Source organism: Dermochelys coriacea, chromosome 7 (assembly GCF_009764565.3).
Source record: "Dermochelys coriacea isolate rDerCor1 chromosome 7, rDerCor1.pri.v4, whole genome shotgun sequence".
Classification (NCBI taxonomy): Eukaryota; Metazoa; Chordata; order Testudines; family Dermochelyidae; genus Dermochelys; species Dermochelys coriacea.
The window spans coordinates 82,751,612-82,768,275 of record NC_050074.1 but is presented as its reverse complement, the minus strand read 5'-3'; the positions used below and the strand labels follow the sequence as shown (position 1 = coordinate 82,768,275).

Sequence of the window (16,664 nt, the reverse complement as noted above, 5' to 3'; positions counted from 1 at the left end):
AACATAAGTTACCAACGTGGATATTAATTAGCACCCATGTTAACAGAATAAAGCACCTGACCCGCCGAGACCCTCTGCTGATCTCAAAGCATTTTGCAAATGCAAATATAATTATCCCTAATTTACAGATGAAAACATGGTGGCACAAGGTTTTACTCATGGGCCCACGCCAGGTTCACTGGCAATGCTGGATGCAGAACACAGATCTCCTAACCACCAGTCCAGTGCTCTATGTATTGGCCATGCTGTCTTCCATTCAAACGTCATATGGGCTTGTAACAGTACTTGTGCACTGAAGGAAGCAGATGAAGCTTGAGTGACATTGGCTATTATCTTTCAGTTTAATACTTCTCAGGAGCACAGTAGTTCTGTTTGAGTTCTTCACAACTGGAGGAAGTAACCTCTCTAAGCAGAATCCGTACAGCTAGATCATCTCCCTCCTTACTAGCAGTTATTTCAAACGTTAGTATGATTAACATCATTTAGTAGGGATGGTATGTCCCCAGCCCATGCCTCAAGTTAACACATACAGGCAAATACAACCACTGCTAGAAGCTAGGTTTAATATAAAATGAATAGTCCATGCAGAGAACTGTTTTAATCCTTCTAACCCAACATAGCACTGTGACAGACTGACAGTTTCCTACAATATCCTGAATGAACTTTATTAGGTTAAACCTTATTGAATAAGGGTTCATACCTTTGGAGTCCATTGAATTAAAAATACAATTGTGTATGTACTTTTGCGGCATTGTATGTACCTGCTCTAGTAAGAGGAGGAAACTAATCAGAGAAATTACATTTCAGCCCTTTAAAGCCAGACCCCTGGAGAGATTTGCAAATACTAGTTTAAACTTGATTCTCCAGGGACCAACAGACAAAGGATTTTTGGACAAATAGCCTGGTTTTAAACAGGCTCAGGGGCTTTTTCTTGATTCACTGAATGGACAGGACCCCTATCCACAGAGATCCCCAATCCTTAGGGAAGGCTTGGCACGACTTGGCCAACTGAGGCCTGTTAGACCGTGTGCTTGTTCTGATCCCTAATGAACTTGGAACCACAAGGATCCCCTTGAGTGGGGATTTGAAGGTCTGCTGCTGCCAGAGTCCATGTTAGGGTTGAGGTGATCTCTAGTAAGCTTATTAGCATGTGTGTAGGTCCTTTTCCTGTTTTTGATCTTTTCTCTGTAATCTTACCACTTTAAGAATAAAGTAGGCTTGCATAGGAAGTGCTGCGTGGTAACTTGTAACTGTAGCAATTACACCTGTTAACCGTCTCTGAAGAGATATCAAGCAGGTCTGTCTAGGCACTCTGTCTTTGCTAGGAATAACAGTTGTCATAAATATAAAGGGAAGGGTAATCACCTTTCGGTATACAGTGCTATAAAATCCCTTCTGGTCAGAGGCAAAACCCTTTCACCTGTAAAGGATTAAGAAGCTAAGGTAACCTCGCTGGCACCTGACCCAAAATCACCAATGAGGAAACAAGATACTTTCAAATCTGGAGGGAGGGGGGAAACAAAGGGTTCTGTCTGTCTGTGATGCTTTTGCCGGGAACAGATCAGAAATGCAAGCCTTCCAACTCCTGTTAAGTAATCTAGCTAGAAAATGCATTAGATTTTCTTTTGTTTAATGGCCACCTTTAAAATAAGCTGTGCTGGAGGGAATGTATATTCTTGTTTTCGTGTCTTTTTGTAACTTAAGGTTTTGCCTAGAGGGATTCTCTATGTTTTGAATCTAATTAACCTGTAAGGTATTTACCATCCTGATTTTACAGAGGTGATTCTTTTACCTTTTCTTTAATTAAAATTCTTCTTTTAAGAACCTGATTGATTTTTCATTGTTCTTAAGATCCAAGGGTCTGGGTCTGTGTTCACCTGTATCAATTGGTGAGGATTTTTATCAAGCCTTCCCCAGGAAAGGGGGTATAGGGCTTGGGGGGATATTTTGGGGGAAGATGTCTCCAAGTGGGCTCTTTTCCTGTTCTTTGTTTAAGATGCTTGGTGGTGGCAGCAATAAAGTCCAAGGGCAAAAGTGGTGAAGGAACCTTGACAATAGTGAAGGCAGGGACCTGTGGGGCCTGGAAATATCCCAGTCAGAAAAGAGAAAGATGTGTATCTCCACCCAAGGCAGCGGCTGCAGGAGCAAGAAGCCTGAGAGTGGGTTCCCTTCCTGGACCACTAAGGGGAAATGCATGTGTGGTTGCCCTGAATTGGCACAGCCACTTTGATAATTCAAGCACCCTGACTACCTAACTCATTTACTCCCACCCCTACACACATCTCAGCTCCCTTCCCATGTTAGTTATCCACACCATTTCTCCTCCCACATATTAAAAAAAGCAAGGGTGAATAGGGGAATGACGCCATGTTAAAAGTTTGAGATATTAAGCACAATAAATTCAAGACATACAAACACAGTGAGTGACTGATAAGGGTTTAGAATAGATGCACCTTCCCTATCATAAGCAGTGTTCTTTAATATTAAAGAGCCTTACCGTGACTGTAAATGGAACACCTGGTGAGACTTAGCTCCTTCTTTTCTTTTACACCCTCCAGTGTGTCAGTCATTTGGAAATATTCCACCTTTGCTCTAAAAGCTTGGTAGCTATGAATTGTTGGGCTGGATGGGGATTAGAGGACTACACCTCCTCCTCCTCCTCCTCCTCTGGAGCAATGGGAAAAGAGAAAGGAGGAGAAAAAAGAAAACTTCTAGGCTTAGTGCAACTGAAAATATGAAGACACATTTCCTGAGGCCCCTATAAGCAGTGGAAATAGGATACATACCTAGCTGGAGTCCCCGAGTATCTGGGGAGCAAAGAAAAGACTTCCGATACACTGCCAGGTCCCCAACATTCACAGTGATAAACAGTGACTTCATAGATGCTCACTTGCATGCAATGTTTGAAGAGCAGTTTGAAAACAAGGTAGTTCCAGGAGGAGAGTTGAAAATCCACACCCACAAGCAGTAGGCTAGTGAAATACTTAAGACTTCACTATACATTTCATTACACAGTACATTAATCTGTAGTTTGATTGCCTGTTTATAAAAGTCAATATATGCAATGTTCTTGAATAAATGTTCAGATTTTCAGTTACTTGTCCAACCACCATTTTAGAAATTTGGTGAAATATCAAACATTTGAACAAATGACTATATGTTTCAATCATTTAATCAAAACACTAGTTTGAGTGTGAATGTTATACAGATATATATTGTTTATACTTATATAGACACGTCCAGTTACATGCATGATACTGTTTTGTTTGTTTCAGTTTGCTTGCATCATGTGCAATGTGAAAGGATGGATGTGAACTTTGAAAAATAAAAAATAAGGAAGGGGAAAAGCAATCTCATTGGCTACTTTAATTTGTGTTACTTCCAAGTTTTACCAAGGTGGAAAAGCCCTAAAGGCTCAGAATCTCTTCATTCCGCAAAAATAGAATTACTAAGGACTTGTCCAAAACCCATTTGCATCAATGGGATTTCTTTCTATCGACTTTAGTGGGCTATAATCAGGCCCATAATGAATAAAGAGTAATGAAGCCATGTTTGTAAATAAAATTGAAAGAGTAGACAGGGACATCATTTTCCTTCCCAGTTTTGTTTTAGGTAGGGGAATGGATGGGTTCCTCTTCAATATCTGCCTAATAATCCCACTTACGCACCCTGTAGAAAATTCTGCTAAAAATTACACTAGTGTGACCCCATAGTTCCATGGGTTCACACCACTGTAACTGCAGTTTGGCACTCTCTCTCTCCTGCCCACATCTTTCAAAGGTTCGTTTTTGCTTTTAAAGATTTAAAAAAATTCCCAAAAGCTCTTCCTCGTCAGCTGCCCCTTGACTATACAGCTTGATTTTTCCAGAGACAGCATTTCTCATCCACATGTGGCAGACAAGGCTATTTCTGGTGGCATTAATTCCCAGAAGACTGTAGCACCTGATGGGTAACTGCAATAAGGAATAGGGTTTTTAAACAGTACACTACCATTCAGATGTTTAATCTGGACGTTATTTAGCTGGTTTTGGGGGGCATGCAAGGGTTTACCATTATTTTAAGAAAATGAATGGGAGCTAGAAAAAACCACCTATAGTGATGCTATTAAATACACATACACACAGATTAGCAGTCTCTGAAAGAAACTGAAATGAAGACAGCTTTGTTTAACAAGAACCATCATCATTCTTTCTGCTACAGGAAATAAAAGCAATTTAGGAGAGATTCTCTGCTAAAGAAATTTGTCAGTACTCCTAGTCATCGCAAGCCTGAGTTACACATCATTATGGGTCTACCCCTAGATGATGCAAAAATGTGCTTTTTTCAACCAAGTTAGATTAGCACTACTGGAAAGCCCCATTAACACCCTATAACCTCTTCACAATTGTGTTAGTTGTCCCTTCCTCAGCTACAACATGACCCAGCTAACTTAACTGTAATGATGTTAAACTGTCTCTGTGTGGATGTTAAGGACACCTTAACCTGAATTGATAAAAGCAGCTAAACTGAGAGCACTAGTTCACTTACTGGGCTTGCCAACCATTTCAGATTCCAAGGCCAGAAGGGACAATTGTGATCCAAAATAATTCCTAGAATGTATCTTGTAGAAAAACATCCAATCTTGATTTTAAAATAGTCAGTGATGGAGAATCCACCATGACCTGTGTCCATTCTTCCAGAAAGCTAGTTCATCTTCCATCTCTTCTTGACATATAACCAGATTGTTTGCACTTTAGGTGACTAACTTGAGTTCTCCTCCACTAAACATCTCTATAATACCTTAGTAAGGAAATGAAGGGTTGCTGTATTGAGGGAGTGGGATATAGATTACCCTTCTGGGTGTCAGGTTGCTCTTTTTCTTGAAGGGCTGGGATAGCATGTTGCAGAGCTAGCATCACCATCCTTCCTTGACTAGTATTGCTATGAAGGTTGCAGCTATTTTCTGATGGATCAGATCACTGATGGTTTTTGTTAGCCTGTTTCTGGTTCATATTCGGAGAATAATTTCTTCAGTTTTAGAAGACATCGCTAAATTTCTATGTAGGAATCAGAATACGATCTCTGGTAAGATATGTCACATCACTGATGCAATAGTTGAAGTGGAGACTCTTTTCCCATCATTCAGTAGACTCAGCAATAAGACGGCAGAGTGTAAGGCAAGTTACATTATTTATAGCAATTCATGAGGTAAGAGGAAGATGGCTCTCCATAATAATAAATAAAATCCTTCACAATATATATAGAAATGATTAGATTAAATTAAACTTCAGTTAAAATATTCAGTTACTGAGAACTGCCATTTAAAGTTATTTTTGTTTTTAAATACCAAAAAAAAGTAATCCCTTGTATGCATTAAGGAAAAATTGTCTGAAGAATCTTGTCATTCCAACAAAATGAAGAAACAAAAAGCACAAAACAGTTTCAGAAATTAGGAAACTCTTTATTTTTGCCTTCTGCTAATTTAAAAAGAACAAAAATTGCTTGTTTTAAAACATTAAAATGCTGATGAGACCGTTGTAAGAGAAATACTAAAGGACCCTCAACTGTAGCAGTATGAGCAGATGACAGCATAACATAGGTATGTAAATGAAACTTTTCCCTTGAAATAAGGTTTATATGATCATTTTTATATAACATCTTACAAAGTGAGGATCATAGTTTTATTCTTCAAGCCAACAACCTTTAAATAATGAACTGTAAGACATCTCAATTAGTGCTTGGTCAACATGGAATTTAAGACATTTTTTAAAATACAATCAAGACTTGCACTTCACTCTTAACACACTTCTCATGGGTAAGAAGCAGTATAGAGATTAAAGTCTGCATACGTCCATCTTTTGCTTAGAAAAGAACTAGGGCTTCTTATCTGACATCAACTATCCTCCATGACAGGGAAAGTTCCACTGTTATAAACACAAAGCCACCTCCATGCTTATTGTCATCCCATTTTTATTATAAATTATGAAGATTGGGCCAACCAAAAGTCCACATATCCAAGCACCTCCAAATTTAGGGGAAGAGATTTCACAAACTAAACTTTGATACAGATTTGAATTTTGCTGCCATTCAGTCTCTGTATACTGAACCAAATTCTCAGATTCAAACAGACCCACATTTACTAGTGCTCAAAAGTCAGATCCTAATTTTATGGCTCAAGCCATCTCCAAAAGATTGCCGATATCATAAATAAGATTTGTGAAATTAAAATGATAGAAAATGTAACACTAACAAGCAAACAAAAACCTTGTTCAGCATAGCAAGCTTCTCACTTTATTTTGTCTATCATTTTGGATTATAGATGCATACCTGGGCCTTGGCAGGCTGACAGCCGTGCAGAGATTATGAGTTGTATAGTTTCAACTAGAGGCACAATTGGCACACCTGCTAGAGCTCAACATTTGTGCACACAAACTGACATTTCAACATACAAATCAGGTAACTGCATATGCAAACCAGTGGATGTATGCAATTACCTGACATATATGGCTGTGCAAATGTCAGATGGTGTGCACAAACAAGGAGGTTGTGGACTCCATAAGAGTCCTTTTGCAGAGGTGCATCTATTATACCCAGAACTGAACAGCTGGCCAAATGTATTTCTAAGCAGGTTTGCTTTAATACAATAGGCCAAGTCTTTGTCATGCCTGTGAACTCCTCCTTAGTAATAGAGTACATAGGAATATAAAAACCTCGGACATCGCTGTAATTAGGTTTTATACCTTTATAAAACAGCAGAGCTTTGCAAAGTACCAAGCCATCATCCAACAGAGCCTCTTCCAGAAAGAATCACGGGACACCAGTTAACACACATCAAAAAAAGTTTAATATTTTCACAAATATCACTTAACACTAGTATAACTATTACTAGTGTGCAAAGTAAAAAGACTTTCTACCTTTGCAAAACCAGTTAGGCATGCAATTCTTCAGGTAGACACACACACTTAAAGCTGCAAGTACTATTTGTGACTCACATGTTACCTTACAACATTCAACCACAGTGCATACTGAAATGTTATCAATAACTAGGGCAATCCAAATCTTGGGGGTGACACAGGAAGAGGGAAGAGCAAGCTGCAGAGACCTCAATTCATTTTTGGTAGAAAAGGAAGCACTAACTACAGAGGACTCTCCTTTTTTTTTTGCAGGAAAAAAGTGTGACATGCAAAAGTTATTTAATGTAGCCTGGCTTAACTTGCTTCTCGATTTAAAAAAAAAAAAAATAGATGGGCTAAATACTTACAATGACAGAATCGATTCAACATAGGAAGGGATACGAAGTATGTATATAATCTTTGTTGTTGTTTTTAGTCCATAGAATAACTGGGCCTGGCACGGTTTGTGTGGTTTGTTTGTTTTACGCACCTGGCTCCTTAACGTCCAAACCAAAGCCAGACCCTGGTATTTCCTTAGATCATTAACTTTAGTTGGGTGTTTGTGTTTTGAGAAGGTGTTTAAACATTAAAACTTGCTTTGAAGCAAAAAAACCCCCCAAAAATAAAAAAACTCTTTAAAGTAAGAAGCAGAATTTTACACTTCTGTATTATGCTATTTCAGTCTGTTTAGCTATAGATTCAGCAAAACAGCAGCAATGTGCTGATTTATTTAGTAAAAAAGGGATAGAAAACTTTTACAGAAAGTCTAGAAATCTTAGACTCTGAAGAATACAGCAAAATCTGCTAAGGACCACAGATTTCCTATGTCCAGAGATTTGGATTACCCCAATCAATCACTTGATTTTACTAGTAAAGATTTTCCTCTTTAAACAATACATATTGTACTTCATAACACAACACTATTCACAGAAGCAATGGCAAATGCCAGTGACACCAGATTTGTGGGACGGTGCCATTTACTTTTACTGTAATAAAACTGGAGGCAAATAAATCATATTCTAAGTCCCACTATACAGTTACGTGAGCACCCAGTGCTGACACACTGTAATATTTCCAGAGTCATTTTAAGTGAAACAACATTGGGCAGAAATGCAGGAGGGAATTATTACTTCTGCTTCTATAAGCATAAACACCTTGATTTTATGTTCAGCATATCAGTGGTGCATTTAACATGGACATACTATCTGCTGGAGAGAATACATTTCATATGAAGTAAAAGTAGCTCTCATTAATGTATATCATTTGGCTGTAATTTTATCTCAAACAATAACTTATTTTGACAGCTGCATAAATAATAAACTGATTTTAATGACCTAGAGATGGGGAATGTATGTACCAACCAGGTGGAAAAGAAACATGCAGATTGGGGGTCCAGAGATGGGTGATATTATCAACAGCACACACTCTATTTTGTATCCTATTTTTTATGTAATTAGTTGTATTTTTCAATAAAGCAGTGAATTCTGGTCTTCTACCAGTTCAGACTACAGAGTCGCTGCTTTATAAGAAAGTGCTCGAAAGGCAGAATTAAAGCCAGTGTTCTGGAGTTTAGTTTTGCTCAGCATCACGAAGTCTACATCCCACAGCAGTAATGAGAGCTGCTCCTTTCCCACTGCCATCTTCTGAAAGGAGGAATGTCACATTGCATTTTGGTGCAAGATCCTTTACTGTTTGGTGCATGATCCTTGAAAAGCTACAAAACAAACAGATACGGATGTAAGTGTAATCCAGCATCCATCTCTGGGCGACAGCATCGCTACAGGATTCTGCCATGAGGAACATAGTCCATCAAAATTCTGAACACTGGCTAAGCACATAAAGAGAGATGAAGAACATTGCTGGAGAGTGCAGGTGATTGGGAGACAACATAACAATGGTAGCTATGAAAGGAAAAGCAGTTTAAATGATAACTATTTAGTTCCACCCCTTAGCTGTAGGGAGCATGCTTGCCTGAACGTATACTACCTCTGCCCTTCCCTCCTACCATCATTAATGCAAGACTGAGACTTAGGAGTTGATCCTACCTCTCCATACAGTCACTGGCTCTGGGAGGTCGATGGGGAAGCTCCCTTAAGCCCCACAGCTGATGAAGAGTTGTCTTTACCACCTGGGCTGCTTGCTCCTGCCTCTCACCACTTCTGCTATGAGGTAATTGTGACCAAATGCACCCCTGTAGTCACACCCTACACAGTACTGTAATAATCTTTGTATAAAATATGTCTTGTGAGGTATCATTTGAAAACTTATAACTCAGTGGTCATTAATATCATGATGAAACGTGTGTAGTAACATTATGTGTAAAGTTATAAACAGAAGCTGAAATTAGATTTGAAATGTGTTTACCAGACAAGTCGGAGTAAACCAGTCTCTAAAAGAGAAAAAACAAGCTGACGTCTCTAGCCAGGCATCATCGAAATTGATGAGCAATTACCTATCAAGTGGACATTTTTTGGCAAGGAGGGGAGTGCAGGAACAAACAGATCCGTATGAAACCTCTTTCACCACAATACTCCATAACTCCAATCTCCCAGCAGGAATGAAATTTATCTAGGAGTAACTCTTGGAAAAATGCATTTCAAAGGAGGACTGCATTATAAAAAGGGGGGGGAAACACCCCAAGATATCTCTCCTTATCCATCTCTCCCTCTTTCACCTAAGACAACAAAAGAAACAGCCACTGGTCCCAGCCTGAGAGTTTTGTCAGCAACGTTACTGGAAACATGTGGTATTAGACTTCACCTTGAAGCCAAGTCTAGTTTGTTAAGTTTTAATCCTAGAAAGGGTGTTATCTTTATTTCTCTTGTAACCATTTCTGACCTTAATACCTTATACTTGTACTACCTTAAAACCTCTCTCTTTGTAGTTAAATAAACTTGTTTTATTTTATTCTTTAATCAAAACTAATTCACTGTTGTGAACTGTGTGGGTAACTCCATTTAGGGAGACAAACTGTTGTATATGGATCCCCTTAGAGAGGCAATGAACCGAATATGTCTGACTGCCCACGAGAGGGCTGGACAGTGCAGAACAGACATTTTGGGGAAAAATCTGGACTGGGAGTGTGTTTGGGTCACCCTGCAAGTGGTAACCCAGGCTGGTGGAAGCCAGTGTGACTGATGTGTGGCTTCCAGGCTGCAGCTATATACAGACACTCAGGGTGTTACCTGCATGCTGGAAGGCTGTTTGTGGATGGCTCAGGTGGGAGCTACAAAGCATTGTGAGGCACCCAAGTTTGCAGGGCGGGGCTGAGAGCCCTGCATTGGTCTGGACTTCACCCTGGAATGTCACAGTAATCCTAGGAGCTCTCCACTCTGACTGCACCCCGGAATGTCACAGCAGGGAGTGGGGTGATGGAAGCAGGGGATTTGGGAATGCATAAATGTATATATAATTTTCAAAAATACACAAGTTATGGGCAATATATGACCTAGACCCTAAACTACATGTTTATAAAAAGCATGGGTTGAGAATTACTAGCATTTTACTAATTTATTATCTACCCCCCTATTAGATACTTCATATGATAATCTGTCAGGCCCACATCTGACTGTCGAGATATACTGAATCTACTGGTTCCTCACAGTCCTGCAGAAGTCATGACATTTTACAACAAAATTTACCTTTCACAGATCCACAGCAATTTATACACTGTATCATCTCTAGACTGTCTCTTCATTCCATCTGTGTGGACAGTGCCTAGCACAATGGTTTTCCAAACCCTGACTGGGGCATCTAGACACTACTGTAATACCATTATTAACTTAGCAGCAGTTCATGGCTCAGCTATTTGATAGCTTATGCCATATCTTTCATGGAAGTAATCTGTTTTGTATTCCTTTATTTTTGCCTACCACTGTTTCATTAATATGTCAGTCTCTACAGTTCTTCCTCATGACTACATACAAACACCCTCCAAAGTTGCAATATCAAACTCTGATACAAAGAAACCATTTAATTCTTCTGTCATTTCTTTTTCTGGAAGCAATAATTCTTTGTATTCTCCCCTATTTAATGGCCCTATTGCTCTCGCCTGTATTTCTGACCTCCAACTTATTTAATGAGTTTTATTACTTTTTATTTGGCATACTACTGCTAACTATTTGTGCTTTATTATTCCTTTTACAGTCTCTTATTCCCCTTATAAAGCTCCAACCATAATTGTTTTTCAAGCTCTGTTTTTGCTTGCTATTAATTTAAATGACTATTCTTCCTCTAACAGAGACCAGTATCTGACACTTCAGAGAAAGGCCAAACCTACAGCAATGAAGCACTTACTGCAAACAGATGCAGAGAAAAATAACACTTACTGTGGATGTAGTTTATACAGAGTCCCATCTACACCAACTGTTACTTCCAGGTGGTCTAATCCTCTGTTCTCTCTTATTTTATCAACAACCGCAGCCATTCCAGCTCCACACACCTGAGCTGCTCTTCTGGATACTGCTCCACAAACCGTCTTTACAATTATACTGTCATCACAGGTACCATTCAAGCCCAGCTGCTGGAGGATTGTTCGTACCTGAAGCAATGCTAACCTGTCACTGAAAAGAAAGGAGAACAAGATGTTTGACCAGGTCACTGAATGAAGCCTTTAACAAGAACAATATTTAGTATTTATACAACTATTTACACCTAATAAATTCTCACAATCCCTCTGTGAGGCACGGTGAGCTTAGGAGCCCATGAATGACAATGCGCAGAGGGCACACCATACCATGACTCACATTAGGCCTGACACACTCATTGCCCCAACACACTATTGTCATAATCTGTATCTGAAAGATGTTGTGGAAAGTATCATATGCAAACTGGAGACACACTGGTCCCAAAACCATTGTGTGATGTACGTATGAGGTGAGTAGAATGAGTTATAAATGTAGGATGCAACGATGTCCTTAAAATGTGTTTGACGGGCAGCCCATAAATCCCAGCCTGCCCTAGACAAAAGAATATGTATTTACTTGTCCGATCCACTTGATCACAGAGGACAATGAAAAGTACATTTACATACAAGGTAAACAAAGCCATCAAGCTAAAAAGTGGGGGTGATGACAATGGGGGATAGAGTCTGTACGCCCAGGAAGCCTTCCTGGCTCTTGAAATAGAGACAAGGAACTTTAGGGTAATATACATTTGAATAATCCTTCACCCGAGAGAACAAAGAAGACAGTGCTTTGTATCTATAAAAGCTGAATCCTCCTATTAAAACAGTCCTGAGAATATTGGCAGTTTGGAGTGAGCAAGAAACTACATAAAACTGCACTTTTTCTTGCTAGAATTAAGTGTTACTTCTGTTTTGTTTATAACCCTTTCCTATCTCTTTTGCTCTTACTTGAAATCACTTAAATTCATGTTCTTTGTTAATAAACTTATTCTCAGTTTTACTACAAGCTATCTCAGTGCTGGGTATAAACCCAGCTGGGCTAACAAGCTGTTGTGTGTACTGGAAAACTTGGTGTTACCTCTGTGAGCACCCAATAACAGGGACAGGACACTGCAGGCGAGACAGTTTTGAGGAGACTCAGGACTAGAAGAATTGTCGGATGTCACCCTGCAAAGAGTAACTGAGCTGGTGGAAGCCAGGGTGAGACCACTGTGCTGTGGGCATTCTGCTGGTGTCAGGGCTCTGAACCATAGCTGCATTAACACAGAGGTCCCCAAGGTTACAGAGCAGGCAGTGACAGAACCTCTTATTGGTCTAGATGAACCACCAAAGCATCATAGGCACATCGGGCAAGTATTTGCTGTTGGAGCCAGGTTAGCACTCACAAGAGCGTCTCACAATCTTGAGCTCATTTCTCCACCCTATGCTGCTGCATTCAAGCATCAATAATCATATAAAGAGAGTCATGGCAAACATTACAGCACATTCTATTTAGAAGTAATATTGGTTCAACAGACTTTTTTTTTTTGCATATCTCTTCCCTCATCATTTCCTCTAAAGGATATTTCCATGAGAAAAAGTATTTACAAGTCTCTATTATATTATGCTTTTCCTTGAAACATCAAGTGGCCTTTAAATTACTTTACAACATACTATCTTGGCACTAATAGTACAATACAAATAAATAATCAATGGGTAGCTATTGCTAGTATAGCTTAATAATTATATCTCTACTATTACATACTACTGTATGTATTCAATAAGAACAAGGAAATTGTTTTCGTTTTAAAACTTACAAACAATAAAATGAAACACCAAAAACAGCAAAAGCATCTTTGATTACCATCACTATGACTCAGGCTATGTCTACACTAGAGAGTTTACAGCAGCAGCTGTACCAATGCAGCTGTGCCACTGCAAGATCTCTCCTGTAGCTGTTCTATGCCAACTAGAGAGCAATCCAGTCAACATGATTACAGCATCTCCTACGAGCAACAATAGCTATGTCAGCGAGAGAAGTTCTCCTGCCGACATAGCGCTATGCACACTACCATTTATGCTGGCGTAATTTACATCGCTCAGGAGGGTGTTTTTTTTCACACCCCTGAGCAACATACGTTTTGCCGACATAAAAGGTACAGTAACTCCTCACTTCAAGTCGTCCCAGTTAACGATGTTTCATGGTTACTTTGCTGATCAATTAGGGAACATGCTCATTTAAAGTTGTGCAATGCTCCCTTATAATGTTGTTTGGCAGCTGCCTGCTTTGTCCACTGCTTGCAGGAAGAGCAGCCCGTTGGAACTAGCTGGTGGGGGCTTGGAAACAGCAGCCCCACCATCAGCTCCCCGTGCAGCAGCCGCACAGCAGGCTATCAGTTGCCGGGCAGTTCAGCTGTCCCTCCCCCTACTGCCTTGGAGCTGCTCCTGGGAGCCTCCTGATTGCTGTGCAGGGGAGTGGGGAAGAAGGGGACTAATGTCAGGGTGTCCCCCTCCCCACTACTTCTGCCCCCTGCTTACCCCTTCTCCATATAGAGCAAGGTGGGGACAGGACAGGGCTCATGACAGAGAGACTGCAGCTGCTGTCTCAACTTCCTGATTTTTTAAAGGCAATGTACTTAAGAGTCGAGTCAGCATACTTAAAGGGGCAATGAGCATCTCTCTCTCTCCCCCACAAACAGGGTGTGTGTCTTTGTCTGCCATGCTGTCTCCCCTCCCTCCATTCGTGCTGTCTTGTAGAGTGTGAGGCTACAATGTGTTAACCCTTGAGGGCTCCGCTGAATGCTAGTTCATCATTTAGCAGTAAGGCATTCCCTGGGAAATATCCTACACTCTTCCACCCTCTAACTTCACCACCTCAACCAAGCTTCACAATCATCATTGCTGTGTACAGTATTAAATTGTTTCTTTAAAACTTATAGAGTGTGTGTGTGTGTGTGTGTGTGTGTGTGTGTGTGTATGTGTATATATATATATATATATTATATATTAAAAAAAACATAAATAAATAAATAAATATATTTTTTGTCTGGTGAAAAAAATTTCCCTGGCACCTAAACCCCTCCCCCCATTTACATTAATTCTTATGGAGAAATTGGATTCACTTAAAGTCGCATTTTTCAGGAATATAACTACAACATTAAGCCAGGAGTTACTGTAGTGTAGACATGGCCTTAGTTGGAAATACTCCTATGAATGGAGAAGACTTTCTAAAGAATTCTTCTTGTAGCCTTTATAGGCCTCTGGTATAAATCAAAACAAAATATTTTCCCTCGTATTTACAGATGTATTTGAGCATAAAATCATTTTTCTGTCTCCTGATTTCTGCTCCCATTATTTCCCTATGTAAAAGTCCTATAATTCTAAGGTGAACTTCCCATTTCATTATTGTCCTCTATAAATAGTTTTGCTAATCTGACATAAATCTTTTTTTCCTTCCAGTTTATCATGTGCACATTCAGCTGGACAGGTAAAACTACTGTATGACACTTAAAAAGGAAAATGTTGCATTTTATAAATGTTAGAATTCCTAAATTGCTAGAGAATCTTACTTTCAGAAAAGGTAAAAGAAACCAAAACACATGATTAAGCTTTAAACATATATTGTAAAGGCAAGTTAAACAGTTTAAAATTCTGTGAGCTGAGGCAATTAGCCTGAATCTCACCAGAGTATGAAAAGGAAAATAGTAACATCTATCTTACATAAATATACACAAAAGATACAAGTCAAATAATGTAAGGCTTTCCATGACCACTGACATATCTGCCATTTAGCAGTTACCAATGTGTATAAGTTTTGACAACAAAGAATCTGAGATCTACTCAATTCAGGCCTTGATCCTGCAAAAATTTGCCTAGGGGTCAACTTTACTCATGCAAGATGGGGACATTGAATTCAGTAAGGCTACTCAAATAAAATTAAGCACATACGTGAATGTTTTCAGAAGCAGGGCCTTACAGTTTACAAACCTATGTGCACTTCAGTAAGAATTGAATGCCAAGTAGTTGTTCAGATTTAGTTAATGAGGACACGTTGTATAATCACAGTTTAATTCTAGAAAAATTCGATCTGCTGATATTCATCACTCTTTAATGAAGATTATGGTACAGATACCTTCCAATGACAAGCAGAGTTGAACTGCACTCCTAGTTTCCTCCCCTCAAGCACCAGTACTAAATTAGACATGCACTATTTCAACTCCAGCAATTCTACTGTGTATCAATCTTACCTCTCAATTTGTGAAAGGAACTTGGTTTCAAAGATACCTCTGGTCTTCAGCGACTCTGAAATTTGACCTCTAAACAGGAATCCCCTTTTAGTGAAGTCAATCAAAATATTGCGAACGATTTCTCCCAGGTACATTCCACTAATCATTTTCTCATACCTGGAATTAAAGACAATAGTACAGTTCAGAAGGAATGTTATTTATAAATAATCCAACTAGTTTACATAGATATGCAGAACAGTAATGAAGGGTTTGGTAACTCTCTCATAACTGGAGTCTTAGAACATTAAAAGGAACTACCTCGGTGTTGGTAGGTTACACAGACAATGTGCGTTTAGACCTGAGTTTCAGTCCCTGGAGCATTACCTTTTTTCATAGAGGAGTTCTACAAAGAGCAGAAACTACTGGGTAACTCACTGAAAAAAAGTGGCAAATGTAATATTACGTGTTCATGAGTATTTCCAGGAGTATAGCTTACTTACCATTACTTATTGATTTCATTATGGACTAATTCATCAGTACAGAGAGTAGGGATATTTACATTGTATCATTGAAGATTTTATTTCAATGTCTGGCTGCACTTAATCTGTTGTACATGTCCAGATGTGGAGGCAACAGCAAATGTGCCAAAATGCATAACTAATCATCGAGTTAAAAAAAAAAACCCAACACATCTTGATCCAAACATTGCATGTCGGGACTTGCAATTTCTCAAGGACATCCCTCTATACTAAAGGTTATAGAAAATGCAATGTCTTCCATTTTATCCATATTATCTTTGCCTCCTTAAAATTCCAGCCAAATTGCTAAGATCATGCTCAACTGGGCAAAGTTTGAACATCTCTGTCCTAAACTAGCTCTTTAATAATATTATAGTTGTGTACAATAAACAGTTGTGACAGACCTTGAAAAGGAATAACTGAATTCTCTGAGGAAACGCTTTTGTATTAAATTTGATCCCCCTTTCTTTGGACATACACGCAGCCAGAGCAGTATTTTATTTATCCTCATCCTTCACACGGGTATTGTGAAGTGTCATTAGGTGTACTCAAATCATGCTAGGTTCTTGAGATAAAAGGTGTTATACAAACTCAAATACTGTATACTATTGGAATCTATGCTTATGCCAACCCTCTTTGCACTGCTCCTGTAACTAGTTGTCAG

At 39.2% G+C, this 16,664-nt stretch overlaps 1 protein-coding gene across 3 annotated transcripts in view; it reads right to left on the bottom strand.

Annotated features, from left to right (window-relative positions):
* Positions 1–6,800: 6,800 nt before the first annotated feature.
* Positions 6,801–16,664, bottom strand: part of LOC119858292 (hexokinase-1) — a 65,846-nt gene continuing 55,982 nt past the window's right edge. For all 3 annotated transcript variants that reach the window (XM_038408507.2, XM_038408508.2, XM_043519346.1), the window contains 3 exons: positions 15,504–15,659; positions 11,201–11,434; positions 6,801–8,586 (listed from right to left, as the gene is read on the bottom strand). In XM_038408507.2, coding sequence (XP_038264435.1) covers positions 8,442–8,586; positions 11,201–11,434; positions 15,504–15,659 — 535 coding nt within the window. In that variant the 3' untranslated portion in view covers positions 6,801–8,441. The remainder of the gene's footprint in view (positions 8,587–11,200; positions 11,435–15,503; positions 15,660–16,664) is intronic.